Source organism: Callorhinchus milii, unplaced genomic scaffold (assembly GCF_018977255.1).
Source record: "Callorhinchus milii isolate IMCB2004 unplaced genomic scaffold, IMCB_Cmil_1.0 Scaffold14, whole genome shotgun sequence".
Lineage (NCBI taxonomy): Eukaryota > Metazoa > Chordata > Chondrichthyes > Chimaeriformes > Callorhinchidae > Callorhinchus > Callorhinchus milii.
The window spans coordinates 5,465,287-5,481,905 of NW_024704755.1; the positions used below are offsets into that span (position 1 = coordinate 5,465,287).

General features: G+C 37.1%; 2 protein-coding genes across 2 annotated transcripts in view; both read left to right on the forward strand.

Moving 5' to 3' along the window:
- LOC103175994 (E3 ubiquitin-protein ligase RNF166) overlaps positions 1 to 8,142 on the forward strand; it is a 30,276-nt gene extending 22,134 nt beyond the window's left edge. The window contains exons 2-6 of the mRNA XM_042340197.1: positions 1,850 to 2,006; positions 2,928 to 3,040; positions 3,252 to 3,366; positions 3,887 to 3,994; positions 4,613 to 8,142. Coding sequence (XP_042196131.1) covers positions 1,850 to 2,006; positions 2,928 to 3,040; positions 3,252 to 3,366; positions 3,887 to 3,994; positions 4,613 to 4,678 — 559 coding nt within the window. The 3' untranslated portion in view covers positions 4,679 to 8,142. The remainder of the gene's footprint in view (positions 1 to 1,849; positions 2,007 to 2,927; positions 3,041 to 3,251; positions 3,367 to 3,886; positions 3,995 to 4,612) is intronic.
- Positions 8,143 to 10,850: 2,708 nt separating this feature from the next.
- Positions 10,851 to 16,232, forward strand: snai3 (snail family zinc finger 3). The gene is made up of 3 exons (XM_007889324.2): positions 10,851 to 11,079; positions 13,208 to 13,840; positions 15,363 to 16,232. The coding sequence occupies exons 1-3, from the start codon at positions 11,004 to 11,006 to the stop codon at positions 15,542 to 15,544; spliced, it is 891 nt and encodes a 296-aa protein (XP_007887515.1). The 5' UTR covers positions 10,851 to 11,003; the 3' UTR covers positions 15,545 to 16,232.
- Positions 16,233 to 16,619: the final 387 nt, after the last annotated feature.

The following is a 16,619-nucleotide window of genomic DNA, read 5'->3' on the forward strand; positions in this document are numbered from 1 at the left end:
TAATCCGGTGAAAGGGGTTGCTGTGGAGTTCCTGTAAGGCGGGCTGGTATGGTATGGTATGGCACTGCTCGGCACCTCAGCTCAGTTGACTACAAGGCGGCGTTGCCATTCTTACCTCTTCGGGGCTCACGTCCGCGCACCAGTCTCTCTCGCCTCTCAGCTCGTTTCCACACTCAACTTGCACCCTCGAATAAAATTGACGGTGTGTCAGGATGTCGGGTGCAACCCCCCCGCCAAACCTGCTGAGCAATGTCAGCCTCACCGAAAAGGAGAATGATAACCGAGCACATCCCTGTAGCAGACTGTGTGTGTGTGTTTGTGTCTGTGTGTGTGTAAAAAAAATATACAGCAAAAACATGCAAATGTTTTATTTCAATGACTTGTTGTTTGACTTGACGTGTAAGTGGTGTTTTGTTGCATCACACCTCCCCCCACCACTCCCGCCCCCCCCCCCCCCCCCCCCACACACACCACCAGTAAAAGAAATGATCTACTTGAGTTCTGTATTTTTGTTGAAAAACTTCAGGAAAATATTCAAATCAAATGCTTCACTTTTAAAATGCGCTTTGCATCAGTCTATATTGCAAAGGTAATAAAAGTGAAACTTTTTTTTTCTGTGTGTGCAATTCTTTGGGTACACGTATGAAATCGGGGAACAGTAAATGTAAATGAGGTTATGTTGATCATTATGCTACTTCAGGGGGGGAAAAAAAGCAAGTTGGCCTGAAATTTCAAAGCAAAGGCTCCGAAAGTGAATGTTTTGAAACCTTACCTTAGTGAAAACATTATCATAAACAGGAAATTTGGAAATGCAAAGCCTTTATAAACCAGAAATGAACAAAAGCAAACCGAGGCTGAGCCCATTTATCCAGCTGAGCTTGTGGGTATAGTATTCACTGGCATAGGAATATACTGCTGATGCAGAATTCTCTTTGTACAGGATGAGCTCGGGCAACTCTTAGTTACATGACTGAGCTATATAAAACCAATCATTTAAGTTAATAACTGCAGTCCAGTAAGTTCCAGAAATTGTTAAATTGTAGCATGAAGTCACAGCTTTAAGGAACTTTTTTTTAAAAAAAATCACTTGACATGCTAAAAGCTAACAGAATGTCAGCATTCTAATCCAAAGGTAAAATCTGTTTGCGTACCTCATAGTGGCCAACTGCCTCCTCAAGTTCTATTTTCAAGAATGAGAACTATCTGCAACACGCCAACTTAGTCAGCTTTTAGGATGCAGCTATTTGAACAATGGTGAAAACAACACGGTTCAAATCGATGGTAAAATTCAACTGTTCAATTCAGTACTACCAATAGTACCTTTCAGATATTATCAGAGCTGAGCTCCATTCAGAGTGGCATTTGTTGGCTGAATAGCTTTCCAGGGGTTGTCAGGAATGGAAAGACTAAAGATTGTTTAACATTTGACCAAGAATAATATATTTCACAACAGACAAGACAGTTTTTTAAAAAAAAATAGTTTTGCACGACAACTGAACATAGTCCAATGCTGCTGACATATGTTTACCGAATTGTGGTTCCCCACACAGGAAGTTTCTTGTGCAGGTTTCATTTTTTTATAAAAAAAACCGCAGGTCTGTTTTAAAGAACAGCAATTGAGCATTAGTAAGGACCATCTTTTCCATTGAGCTAAAGTACTATGCTTCAACAGGCCTAGTGTGAAAGTATTTGGTATCCATTTAATGCTGATTTGTCATCTTGACAACTTTAAAATACATCAGATTTCTCCAAATGTGACAGTTATTTCCTCTCTAATTCAGAGTTGACTGCTGAAATGAGTCTCCCGCAAACATTACTGAATGCTGCTAATAAATAATCTGTCTCTCAGGTTTTGTGGAGAATGCTTGCAACCTTGCCTCCAAGTGGTGTCGCCTCTGTGCCCACTTTGCCGAATGCCCTTTGACCCCAAAAAGGTGGAAAAGGCCACCAATGTGGAAAAGCAGCTTTCTTCGTATAAAGCTCCATGTCGAGGATGTAATAAAAAGGTAAAATATACAAACTCACACCATTTTTATGGTGTTTTTATGTTCCAAAAGAGCTCAGTAACCTTTTGTGCAGTAAATGTCCAGTATTTAATTTATTCATGGGATCGGATTCATTTGGTATCTCCAAGCTGTTCAGGGCATTTGGCAACACAATTCCTTATATTGAAAGAGTAGTTGTTATGGACTGGCAATATGATCTGTCTCCTATGCTGCTAGATAAACCAACTGTATTACATTTAGCAGAACAAATGTTCTGACTATCACTCGTCTCATGTTGCAATTATTTGGTTTTAAAATTTTATATGGAAATAATTTCATACATTAATGGTTCAGTATATTGTCAAGATTTGTAGTAATCATTAGATGCTCAAAAGTAAATTTTAGTACCGTTTTTAGCAACTTTTACTAACCATGTAGTCTTGTATCTCAGTTAGAAACGAGATCCTAAAAGTAAAGTTGGACCATTTGACTCACTCAACTGATCATTGTAGCCAACTGTCTTTAAATGGTCCATTGGCTATTTTCTTGCTTACTAAATTATGCTAAATGTATATCACTTTAAGGTTTAAAGTTTTGTTGAATTTGTTCCTTTTTTAATTCTAAGAATACAGATCTTGCTACTCTAATGCAACACATTAAAACAATGCAGGGATACGGGTTAACAATAAAAACCCATGAAGGAAAAGGTTGTTCATCCTGTCTAGTTTGCACACTGTTGAGGATAAGCATCAACCACAGTTTATCTTCCTTTGTAACAAGTCTCTATGTTGCTTCCTCTACTGAATTTGAAATCTGCCTGAAGCTCTTGTGAGGACTTCAACTGAGTCAGCAGGGTTTTTGTTCTCTGTATGACTGATGAATACAAAATAGTATGAAGTTTTTCTATGTTTGAAATATAATGTGTTTCTTTATTGTCTACAGGTAACCTTGATGAAGATGCGAACTCACATTTCATCCTGCAATAAAGTACAGGAACAAATGGACAACTGTCCCAAATTTGTACCAGTTGTTCCTACCTCCCAACCCATTCCCAGGTAAGGGAGAAGCATCTATCGAGAAGCAGTGCTAGAATTTCTACATCTGTTCACTTTCACAAACACCTGTCTTGAGGTTTAGAACTTGTCTTAGCCAGTTAGAGATGGGCTTTACGTGATGGTCTAACACCCAATGATGTTATCATGAAATAGCGAATTATTTTGGCAAATTAATTCTTTAAAAAATCTTAATATGTTTACTCTCTTTTAGTAATATTCCAAACCGTTCAACGTTCACCTGTCCATACTGTGGAGCAAGAAACCTTGATCAACAGGAGCTAGTCAAACACTGCATGGATAATCACCGTAATGATCCCAACAAAGTGGTAAGTGCCCAATTTATTATGTGACATAGTCAGGGTGATTACAATTGTGGGGCAAGGTCACTTAATTGATAATTTCACAAAACACTGTCAGACATTTTGACGTGAAGTATCACAAAAGAATTAGTTAAACATATTTTGACGAAAAGATATCTAAAGTATAAATCGTTTTGTTACCTTTACCATGATGTAGTCTGGTTTGCTGGGGGAAATAATTTATTTGAGCAAATGTTGCATTTTATTATCCAAGTTGCTACCTTTGTTTTTGAAAAGGGAAAGATTGGGGAAGGGGAACGAAGAGAGAAGAAAGATTGCATTCAGTGATCAGTTACTGTAAGTGCTGGTCTTATGGGAGGCAGGAAGAAGATAATAGATTGCCTCCCATGTTGCTCATGCTTAACAAAACCTTGCAGGTGAGATAGTCATGCTAAGGGCTTTGTGGAAGCAGAAAGAGGATAGATTAGTAATTTCTCCTTGAATTAGCTTTTTTCCTGATTTTATTTTTGAACATCTATCTGATCAGGTATGTCCAATTTGTGTGGCAATGCCGTGGGGGGATCCGAGCTACAAGAGTGCCAATTTCCTTCAACATTTGTTTCACCGGCACAAGTTTTCCTATGATACATTTGTGGTGAGTATTTATAGCCTATTCTTAAAGCGGGACAGAGAAAAAATTACATTCAAACAATGGGGGAAAAATGTTTATTTTGCCTGACAAAATATGTCCTTAATATATTACATTCACCCAATTCCACAGGTGACTATTGCATGTTTGGTGAAAGATTCACATAAAATAATTGGCGTACAAGTGAATACATCACAAACCAGACTAAATTCAAACTGAAGATGCACATTTTCTTTTTCCCACATTCCCAAAAGATAAAGGTGAGGAGTTGAAGGATAATCTGGCTGAATAAAGTGGTAGAACCTGTCATTCAACTGGAGGAACAGTGGAAGCCCATTTTTGTTTAAATTTGTTCTGTCATTTTATTAGTTCAAGACAGATTCAGTTTTCTTTTACTCCAATTTTCCCATCTTTTCTCCAAAGCTCTTAATACCATTACCTCCCAAGTATGTATCTCCTTTTTAAACATCCCAATCGATTCTGCATCTACAGTTTTTTGAGGGAGGGTAAAGGTGTATTTTCACAGCCGTAGGTGGGAAAAATTGTTTTCCGATTTCACTTTTACCAAGTGTATCCTCTCTTCTCGCAGATGTGGAATAACCTCTCGCATTTCTGAACTTTCAGGATTACAGCATTGATGAAGAAGCAGCATTACATGCAGCAATAGCACTTTCACTCACGGAGAAATGAAGTGGTCTGCTCACCAGACTCGGCAGTCCTCCTCTTGCACAGGTCACCTTCTCTCACAGAGCATAGGTAGTACTCACTTCCCAGCATTCTGTAGATTTCTCACAGCTCAGTTTTCACATTTCCTTGTTGGTCACAATTTCATTTTAAATTGGCAAAGCACGTCTGTACTTATTCTGTGGGTCTGCTTGTTTTCCTACACTTTTCTATATTACAGAATTGCTGTAGCATTATTATGTTCCTTTGTGTAAAAAGGTTTGTTTGAATTTCGGTTTGTGTGTTTAATTTTTTGTGATATTTTTGTGAGGTACCAAAAATGACAAGTCTTTTTGTTTTTTGAGAATGTTAGAGGAGAGAATAGAAGGAACCTTTCATCAAAGCTGTGTATCATTTATTTATTGCACATCGGGGCTTGAATTCGACAGCCAGCTTTGGCAAAGCTATATTCAAAATATTTCATGAAACTGTTTAGTTAGTACTGAAGTGGGCGATGCTTATATATTTAACCAGTAAAAAGTACTGGTTTACCTTTTTTTGTATTATCCCAATGAAAATCTTAATGCACAAGTGGGCAGGACAGACTGGTTATTACAGTGTAAAATATAAGGCATACACATATGTATGTATAAAACAGTGTATGAATTGATGAAACCCTCACTTTTGTGAACAAAATGGATGATCTCTTTAACCTAAGTTTTGTCCAATACTTTGGCTTGTGCAATGCTTCCCCAACATTGTGGTTAATCTTTTTACTCTGAAGAAATGTTGCAGTTTGATTATTTTCAATGAGAATTGCTGCACACAACTGGTAGAATCTTGGGATAAATGAAGGGAAAAGAAGAAAAATAGCTGCTTAAAATCCCAGAGAGGTTAAAAGTAAATACCCGAGCCTTGAAAAGATTTGTTTTATATTTTGTTTTATTGTGTCTAGCATTTACTAGATGTGTGTCTTCCTGAACAAATTCTTGTTAATTTATGTTGGGTGGTGAAAGCCTCGTAATAGCATTGGAAAAAATGTGACCCTTTTTCAAGAGGGATCACTGGATGGCCTGTCAGATATTATGAGGCAAGATCCTCCTAAATAGCAACCAATCCAAAAATCTCATGTAGTTTATATAGTGAATTAATATATATTCTCTAAGCACCAGACTGACCATTTTATTAGTACAGAGTAGAAACAAATCTACAGCTTGCAACAAAAGAATAGTGGAGCGGAGCCTCGGGTGCAGTTTGCCATGTATTCAGACTTGATGACTGAACTTCACACCTGGAATTCAGCTACAAGTAAGTGAATGAAGGTGCCAGTAGACTCACCGTGGCAGCTGTTATTAGTCAGTGATTAATTGTGATCTTGTAACTTTCAGCCCAATTTTCAATGGATGTGGTTTCACAACAAGTCTCACTTAACTTGGGAGCCTCAGCTCTGGTTAGGCCTAAATTTTGGTGAGGAGAGAATGGAAATCCCAGCTGATGCAAGCCAGGAGAAGCATTTTGATTAGTAAGACTAGTGTGAGTGATGTATGTACTTGGGCCTGGGAGTGCTTAATAGGTAATAAGATGGAAAAATACAACAATTGAATAGTTGGAATATTTAAACCAATCGCTAGAACCAAAAAAAATCAATTTATGTGGTTAGGTGTTTAAAATCCAAACTTTCCAATCAGAACTCTGGATATTTGTTCTTAATGGCGGTATATCAAGAAAAAGTAACTTGTCTCGTACTGTCACTGAGACAAAAGGAAATACTTCAATGTTACACCCTCTTATTAGCACAAAAGAGATGATGTTTCTGTTAAACACTTTATTGAGGTGATTTTTGGAAGAGCAAAATGATATAACTGGAGAGATTTGATAAATGACTGCACAGGATCAGGGTTTGAAATAATTTGAACCACTAGTAAAATTTGCTGGTGACTAGCAATTTATATCCAAGGGAGCAAATGTACTGGCGTACAAGATGTTATTTTTCCTCTAGATCTCTCATTTAATTTATTGCTTCACTTAACTATTGTATTGTATTTTTTATTTAATTTTATTTATTTTTTTTGTATGGTTACTTTCTGTGCTTGATTCTCACTAGCAAAAAAAAATGTAGAGTAATAAAGGTTACCAGTAACTTTACTAGGTTTTTTTAGAACACTTGTGTAATATTGTTATTGATAGAGATTGTGATGTTGGTACGAAAATGTTTCCACTAGTTATGAAATTAGACACAAAGGTTTCAGAAATGTTTTTTTAAAAACAATTATATTAGATCAAATGACAATCTTTGGAAAAAATTAATGTCCTGAAATGAACACAAATAATGAATCTAGTTTAAAATTGTATTTAGAATGTGAATTCCTTATTGATTTCCTGTCTCCTCTTTTGTTTCTCACTCAGTACATTCATATCCTCTTTCTAATCTTACTACAGAACCCGCTCTCTTTATGCGGAAATTACTGGAGACAATTTACCATGGGTTGTTTTGAGTGTGTCTAAATAGGTTATGTTTTTAAAATCTAGATGTACCTGATAATTTAGACAGATGTGTCATTGGATCAGTTTTAAATTGCAGCATTTTTATTACATAACTGATCATTAGGCAGATCCAGCCAGAGAACCCAAGCTAAGGCCTCTGAAGAAAGATTCAAAAAAGTTGTCCAATCTTGAAATTTTGCTAACCCAGATAATCCAGATCTGTTTTTCATGGTAACATGCACAAATGTATTACACAAATTAAACATTAGTGGAAATGTTTCAGGACTAATTGCTGAGTAATCTTAGATTGATGAGAGATGATCCTTTAAAGAAAACATTCAATAGAGCTTGCTGATAGTGTATATCATAAGCTATGTAAAGTACATTATTGCACAAAATTTCTTCAATTTATCTTTTAAAGTTCTCATTTTTCATGATACTCACCTACTGCTTTATTTCCTATGCAAAGATTTATCTACTTTTACTATTAAATCAATTGTAATATGAGAATAATCGTTCATAAATCTAATTTTAAATGAGCTTCTATTGATATTTTATTTTAAATCTATAAAACCTTTGTGTCTAAACTTGTAAGACAGGTTGTAAAATGTAAGCATGTATAATATAGTTATAAAATTATTGGGAAGAGCTGCGTGTTTCATTAACCAACACTAATCAACTTGCCTGATACCTGTTTTCATTGGGGCAAGACCACTGAGCCAGTGTTGGTGTGATTTCTTCACTTAATAATTCCAGTTAAGCTACAAATGTGTATAAATCTGCAACTATCGAGGTGTGAGACACAAATTCCAAGTCTCCTAACAAGCTGCAAAAAAAAAGACATTATTGAAAACTTCTGCTATAATATCCTTGTCTAATTTTCTAATATTTTTAATGTATTACAGTGCACATTTTCAACTTAGTTTTTTAGAAACTGTTTGTTGCTGTGAAGTTAGTGTGAACATTTGGATATTTTGTAAATAAAATTTTGCTTGTCAGCAACCAAAGTCCGTTTTATTTTTCTCAAGTATTGGACATCTAATTGTCCACATGGGGGCAGCCAAACTTCAATTTGGATGAAACGTTAAACCAAGTCTCTTGCGCCGGTTCAGCTGGAATGTTAAAGATCCCATGGCGCTATTCAAAAAAAGATTGTTTCTCCTGGTGTCCTGGCCAATAATCCCCCAGATAAAACTGGCCATTCAATTCATGGCTGTTTGTAGGAAATCAGTGTGTGGTTGCAAAATATACCCCTTGCAATAAATCCTTCCCGATTTGAAAAGTCAAATCAAATTTTTTTTTATTGCAACTATTAACAACATATTCTCATGGTGCTAACTTGCATTCAGAGCACAATTTTTCTCTCCTATTACAGCACTGATCATTTTCTGTGTATCACTACGTAGAAAAAGCCTTTCAGAAGATCTTATAGGACTGGACAAACTTCCGGCTGTTTTTGTGTTTGCTGGTGGCAAAACTAAACGCATCTGAGACTTTACCTTCAGCATTATAGAGCCAAGCTGATGAAATTTGGATTCTAGTAGAATTTATGCTGCTGATTACATGGGGCAGGCCTCTATATGATATTACCATTGGGATTAACAATGGTTTATAATGTACCTCCAAAAATAAATTGAAAACATTGCTAAATAATCTTGTGGTGCATGTGTTTCAAATGTTTTTTTTTTAAAAAAGTAGTAAACAATATCTTGCCTTACTGTTGAAGGAATTTTACTGCACACAAAGGTCAGTATTTTCCAGGATGGTCCAATAGAACAGGTGACTAAAGAGAGGGCCACCAACCCAGATACATTACAGCTCAAGTTTAGATTTCATTTTGACCAGTTGCTCCATGAAAATACAGTACCATTAATGCTTGGCTATGCCACTAGATGGAGCGTCTGTCTCCCTGAAATGGAGAGGCTTCATTTCCAGGGGGAAATCGACTTTGCATCTGAACGTATTGAAAGCTGTTGAGTGGATGAGGCATGGAAAGTGAGGGGCTTCAAATGCGGAATGGTGTTACTTTGGAGAATAAAGTTAAGACATATAGAGACATCGCTTATCATTTTCTTTATACAAAAAAAAACAAAGAAGTCCCACAACCATGATTATCAAGGTTTAATCCACTCATCAGTAACAGCACAGATCCCACCCCATACCTCCCCTCTGCTGGCTTGAGCTGGAATATTGGCAATTGGTGCCAGTTGAAAAGGATGAGATGCAGTAGTCCAGGTCCTAAAATAAAACTAAATACATGAAAAGAAAATTATTTTAAGAAATGAAGAACAAACTGAGAAAGCCCCAGGCTTGGTAGCCTTGTTCAGAGAAGCCACAGAGATGGCAGGTGTGGAAAACAGGAAGTGTTGGGTTTTGAAACTCTGATAAGGTGTGTTAGGGGGAACGTTACTTTATCTCAGCCCGAGAGAGACATGTGAGTGTGGTAACAACATGGAATCGCTAAATTGATGTTTCCAGTCTCAACTTACAAATGATTGAAAGATAACCTTAGGTTCGTCACAATCCTTCTGCCAGCATAAATGAAACTCTCAAGCCTTGGAGAAACGTGAGGATACAATGAGCACTGTATCTGCACAAGGAGCTGTCTGCCTCAACAGGAAGCATATATAGTTCCTTAATTGCAAAACTAATATTCCATAATACAGGGTAAGGTGTATGCTACACACATGTCCTACAGCTAGTTATTACCTATAAAACACTCTCCATATAAATAAATGGGATGTCATAATTTACCTATTATGTCTAATTTGTTTTCAATTAAAAGGATAGCAAATGAATAAGATATAATTCATCACATAAGTCGACCATTGAACCTGCCATTTTATATTAGTTCATAATTAGTCTCTTTAAAGTTCCATTTCCCTGTCTTCTTCCTTTTCCTTAATACCTTTACTTCCCGAGAATCTGTCTCTCCTCCTTTTAAACATCCTAATCGATTGGATTACTATAAAGCCTTCTTGGACAGTCTGTTCCACATTCTCACGACTCTCATTTAGATCAGTGGAAGTTTTAAAAATGTACAGTATTTCCTATTAGAATAGCGGTGATTTTAAAAACATTTTTGGTACTACACCAGATAGAAAAAAAAACACAACTTATTTGTGCTGTCATTTCTTAGGTGGGGAAAACACGAATGGAAAATGGCTCTTAAAAACTGGTAAAAGTTTACTTTATAATAATAATAATCCTTGCATTTCTTATCGTGTCTTATCACTTCATCGCTGCGATATCTCAGTGCACTTCATGGGAATATACTGTAAAATGGATTGACTGTATTTTGTGGGTGAAAAGCGGGAGCCAATTGTGCACGACAGTGTCCCACAAACAAATGACCGCATTTTTTTGTTTTTGGGGGGGGTGGGGAGGGATTATTATCCAAGGAAAGTGTCAAGCTTTCCATGTGCAATGCTATGTTTATCTTGACCGCAGCCTGAGATCACTTTGCCAACTTCATTCACGTTAGGAAATAACAGTGAGTGTGAGCTCTGGACCTCCTGCTCTGAGATGCACCTGTTGTGCTGGGAAGTGAGATGGACAAGGTCTGGCTCCTCCCTGCTTGATCTGTTCTTTCTCCCTCTTCCTCTCTCTCTCTCTCCTCTCTCTAATTGGCTCGACAGGAGGTCTATGTTAATAAAGTCTGACCTCCTGCACCTGATAGTCAGATAGTTTCCACAAGTGAGGAATGCATGGGACAGACTGGGCTTCAGCTCCTTTCATTCCACTTGTTCCTTCACTGGCCATGTCATGTTGTGTGTGGGGGTAGTGTTTTCTTTTTGCATCTCAGCTTTAAGGGGATTTCACATTTAAAGGGCTTTAAAATCTGCACCATCCCAGTGTGAAAACAGCCATGCCCCGTTCATTCCTCATCAAGAAACATTGCAGCAACAAAAAACCCAACTACAGTCAACTGGAGACCCAGAATGGTGAGCATCTAAAGTTTCTTTTTTAAAAAATATTGATTTATTTGGTGCTTTTTTTTAATAAAAAAAAGTGAACTTGAGCTGTTCAAATGATATTCTTAAAAAGTTATTTCTGGGTTTTTTTTTTTGCTTTGGGTTCTACTTTTAATTTGCAATCTATATTTTTTCTCTTTTATTCCCCCCCCTCCCCACTCCTGTATAAAATATATTCTGCTGGCTGCCCCATCATATGACTGTATAAAAGAAGTGGCTGATGGTGATATTGAGTTGTGAGTCTTTCTCCTCTAAGGCTGAAAGAGGAAAGAGAGAAATAGAGAGTTTTTGAACAGGAGAGAGTCTGCAAAGAGTGGGCTGGAAAGTTCAGAACCAGCAGGTGCATTGCCCTCACACTGAGGTCTCATTTTTATTCACATCCTCACTCCACCACTTCACAACGTGTACTAAATAGGCAAATCGAAATACTTTTTTTTGTTCCCTGCAAAAGAAAACCATTAAAAAAAAATCAACTCAGCCACTCTCCCCCTTTGACACCAGCTTAGCCTATTCCTGATAGTGCCTGTGTAAGTTTGCTGGGACGTTTGCTGCGACTTCCCCTTTATTCTTGGGGAAGAAGGACAGTGAATTATTTTAAGTGCCAATTCCCCCTTCCAAACAAAATGATTAAAGGTCCAGTATTTTTTTTTTAAATATCAAACTTTTACTTGTCAAATACAACCAGCTGCAAAAAACTGTGCCACAGAATTTTTTTTTTAAACAAACTAAAGGGAGAATTGGCTGAAACAAAACAAGCAAAAAATAAAATTTCATTAAAGTGAACAAATGCCATATGTGGGGAAAACAAACTGATTTTCTAACTAACTGGCAAAATTGTTCCTTTGCGTGAGATTCGGGATTTATAACACCGTCTTTGATGTAAATCTTTAACAAACTTCATGTTACTTACGCAAACAAAGCTAACTTTATTATAGGGAATCTGGTGAACCAAATTGTTTTCTTAAGTTCTGTAATGTCTAATTTTGCTTATTACAATGCATGTACAGAGGAACATCCATCATTGAAATCTATAAGTAATATTTTGTTGCAAATGTTTTCTAAGTGAAAATAAATATTGTTGAACTTGTCTTTCAAATAAAACTTGCCAGTTTTATTTGATAGCTTTTACTGGGCTTTAAAGTTATTGTATGCTTATTAGTTATAAGAATGATTTCTTCCATCTCTCCCTGCTACCTCACATTTTTTTAAAATCTACAAATGATAATGGAAAGCCTGAATAGCCATGATTTTCCCCAACTGACTAGTTTGTGTTCTCTAAATTAAATGCAGTGATTTCTCCTTGTACAAGTAATCGGAAACTTGCTTCCTGAAACAACTCTATTTTTTTCAGTCTCTTTCATTGTATTTAAATATAAATACAGAGGCGGCTGGTAAAATCCTACTTCAACTCCTAGAGCTGATGTCTCCTACGTTTATAAAATGTATTAAATCTAACCCATGTTGAAATGTCCCCTTTAGTCTAACAGCAGTCTGGAATGAGGCCTTTATAGCTACTAAATTGATGCCATAATAAAATAGACTTTGCTGGGATTTGAATCTTCTGGGAGATCTGCACCTGATGTTTCAATGACCTGAGCATCAGTGTAATTCCAAGGCTGAATTGAAAGCATTTCATTGTGTTTTTTAGTGTTTTCCACAGCACTGTACTCTAACTAGAATTGCTTTCTTACAAAGAGTAATGTCTGGTTGTCTGAAAGGCAAATTGTTTCATGCTGTTACTGCTGCACATTTAACTCCCTGAGCTGGGTTGAATTGCTGAAATAAAAGCTACTCCACAGTTAGCTGAGTGCAGTCTCGGCTGCAAATGGTTAAGTGTGAAATCTTGGTTTAAAAAATGATGATAACTGCAAGAGCAAATAATTTGGAATGTTTAAGTAACTAGAAATATTCCCCAATCAGGTATCAACTTCATCAGAGATGATATTATGACCTTGTAAAGTCTTACATTCTGTGCAATTCAAAATGTACTTGTCTGTGCTAAATACTTCACTAGTTTTTCTATAACAGAATACTGAAAACACAGCCTACCTATATATAAAACACACACGTGATTGAGAAATTCTTTTTTTCTTCACAGCAAGTTACATTTCGCCCTATTTATATGAAGGGTTGACATTTCCATTGATCCCTCAGCCTGAGATCCTCACCCCCATCATCTGTGATCCACCGAGATTGTGGGACGGAGCTCCTATCAGTGTCCGAGCACGTTTGCCCCCTCCCTTAGACACTGAGATTGGAACAGAGACACCAGTAAGCAGACAACCGAGCCTGGAGATCAGCGTTCAGGAATGTCCGGCTGTCATAGGCACCAACACCCCATTCAGAGACGCAGCTAATGACCTCAACCTATCCCCTTCCAAAAGAGCCAAGAGAAGAGCCACTAACCATGGTGTGTTTGAAGGAGATGGTAACACACAGGAGAAAATGCTTCAAACTGAAAGCACTGGCATGGAAACACTGGAGAAATTTGAGTGTCTTCAGTGTCACAAGGCATATAACACTTTATCTGGGCTCTCTAAACACAGGCAGCTTCACTGTGAATCACAGACCAGAAAATACTTTAACTGTAAATACTGTGATAAGGAATATGTCAGCTTGGGTGCTTTGAAGATGCACATAAGGACACATACACTGCCCTGTGTCTGCAAAATCTGTGGTAAAGCCTTCTCTAGACCTTGGCTCTTGCAGGGGCACATCAGAACCCACACTGGTAAGTAAGAGAGAATGCTCTTAGACCATTTCTGAGATAGTTCCTTCCCTAGGAGGTTGGAGTCTTAAAGCAAAATAATGGACTTGTAAATTCATGGTCTAAGTCTTCAGAATGTGAAATATTTTTGCAAAAACTTGTTCCACATAATTACCTGAGAATAATTGTATGACTGCCTAGAATAGTTACTGTATGTTGCTGTTGTGTAGAAGATATGTTTGGATGGCAAATATTGAGTATTTTTCCATTGTCATCATTTCTTCAGCTCCCCCAACCTGAAAGGCTCCAGTTAAATGTAAATTGTTGCTGTTCATGTTGGATTTGGATTCGCTGAATTGTCTGCTCACGTAACTAAACTGATACACGTTGCATTTTTCCCTGAAAAATATATCTTGCAAAACCAATTTTATTTGCGTTCATTGCTTTTTGTATCAGTTGCCCTAGTTTCATATGCCTCATTAGCTGGATTCCGCTGAATTACTATAACACTACCACGGTGTCTAAAATAGATGTTGCCAAAAAGTTACATTTAAAAGCTGACGTGTATTATGAGGAGCCAATACACATATGTATTCTTGAAAGTCTCCTGTAACTATTGTTTGTTCTCCATCCTGATAGTATTTTGACAGGTGTGATCCAGTACACATTAAAAGTGAACCTGCATAGTTTCACTTTGAATTTGAGTTGGCTGCAGATATGATGACTCAAAGCCAAATGGGAACCATTTTTTCCAATTGTTTCAGTTCTCTGAAACTGACATTGCAGATGTATTTGGATGCCACTCAGAGCCAAATTCCTAAAGTTGTTCCTGAACCTATTTTTTGTCCCTCTTGTGTACTCCTACGATGTATTAAAATCTATTTTTTTAAATCTGTTACTAAGATAAGAGATCAAACCAAATATATAAGTGTGCAATCTTGAAATCAATGCAGAGTTTTATTGTTTTAGTGATCCACACAGATGCAATTATAAATGAGACCATAAAGGAATGATATGGAGGTAAATCAGAAAAGGGAATTTTTCAACTATCAATAATTCTTAATTTCCCAATAGTAATTTATTTTTTAAATATATTCCAAGCTGTTTGTATTAAATGATTTTTATAATGGTGTCCCAAATATACAGTGCATTATTGATGCACTAATAGTGATTCACATAGGGGTAAATGCAAGCTTTGGCCTCCCAATTCCTCGCGCTTTAAGTTCATATATCAGTTGGAAAGTTGTTGGGTTGTGGTAACGTCATTCCTAGCCTTGAAGGAAGAAAAGTCACTTGTAACATCTGATAGTTGGGTATGGTGCGTATTAGCAACTCAAGTTTCTTGCCTTTTCTACATTGATGCAACAAGACTTTCACCATTCAATGGTTTCTAAATCTAGATCAACTGCAAGAAAATTTAAACCCAAACTTACTCTGCTAACTTTCTGTATTTTCACCTGGATGTAACACTAAGAAAGAAATTAATATCTTCTCTGTGATTCTGGTTTGTCCAAACTAACAGTGTATTTGTATTCCTTCTCTTCAGGGGAGAAGCCCTTTGCATGTCCTCACTGTAGCCGGGCTTTTGCAGATCGCTCAAACCTCAGAGCACATTTGCAGACGCACTCAGATGTGAAGCGATATCAATGCAAGAGCTGCTCAAAGACCTTCTCCAGGATGTCCCTTCTCTCCAAACATGAAGAGGCCGGCTGTTGCCCCATGTCCTGACACGTAGTTTCTGATATTTTACGAAAGGGACGTTTCTCATGGTGTGAAACCACAGCTTGGCCATTAAACACAGATTGATTTTATAATTTTAGGTTTGACTATTGGTATGAACTGGGCAATTGGCATTTCAAGTCCCAGAGTGTTTTTAATTCTCTCAATGGTGACATCTAGCGGCTTGTATCTTGCACTAGCACAGTTGCAGCAAGCTCCACTGCGTTGATTGAGTCAACATTGATGTGCTAAGAGCTGATCTCCACAACAGCCATATGAAAGCAGCAATAAAACAAATGCACACATTAGGAAAAAGACGGTGCAGAGCTTGGAATGTCAATATACATTCTCCCTAACGAAGGACTTCAAGATGAAATGTTATTTGTAGTGCATCACAAAACTGTCGAAGCAAAATCGATCTTTCACACACGACTAAAAGAAGCTCATCCTCCGGTAGAACTGGAAGTTATTAAAAGGAACAGCCTCTGAGTGGAGGATGGTTATTGCTCCCAGAGAGAAAGCGGCTTCCAAAACAGAAAGTCGGTATCAAAGACTAAGAATACAACTTGAAGGAGAAGAGAGATTTTTTTGGACGGTATCCAAAATGACCACCTTGTTAAGAATAAACCAAGAATGTTCCATCAGTAGCATTTACTCAGGATACTTTGGAATGCAGTCCAGAATCCATTTAGACAGAAGCAGATTTTTTTTTCCGTATGATTGGATTAGACCTTGTTAATTGATGCATGACTGAAAATAAAATGATCTTTTAATATTGGTGATTGGTACTACTGCCTTTTTTCTCATTGTGATGACTTGGATTCTGAGACATAGATTGTAATTTCATATAAATTGTTTATGCTGCATTGTACGAATGAAACTGTGACTAAATTGAATCATTTGGAACTCTACTTACCAAGTATGCAGGGTCTAAACACTAGGCAGCAATGAGGGAAGAGGTGATTTAGTCCAGGTATGAAGTCCACAAGTGAATTTTGTTTCTTTGAGGGGAGGGGGAAGAATGCATTGAAATTGGATTTAAAGAGTTCACATTGTAGTCATACACATGATTATTGGACTTTTG

What these genes read in the sequence shown, in the direction of transcription:
- snai3 (XM_007889324.2), top strand. Translation starts at nt 11,004, where the DNA reads ATGCCCCGTTCATTCCTCATCAAGAAACATTGCAGCAACAAAAAACCC. An exon ending in TCAACTGGAGACCCAGAATG is followed by an intron (nt 11,080 to 13,207) that starts GTGAGCATCTAA and finishes TTTTCTTCACAG; the next exon opens with CAAGTTACATTTCGCCCTAT. An exon ending in GCACATCAGAACCCACACTG is followed by an intron (nt 13,841 to 15,362) that starts GTAAGTAAGAGA and finishes CCTTCTCTTCAG; the next exon opens with GGGAGAAGCCCTTTGCATGT.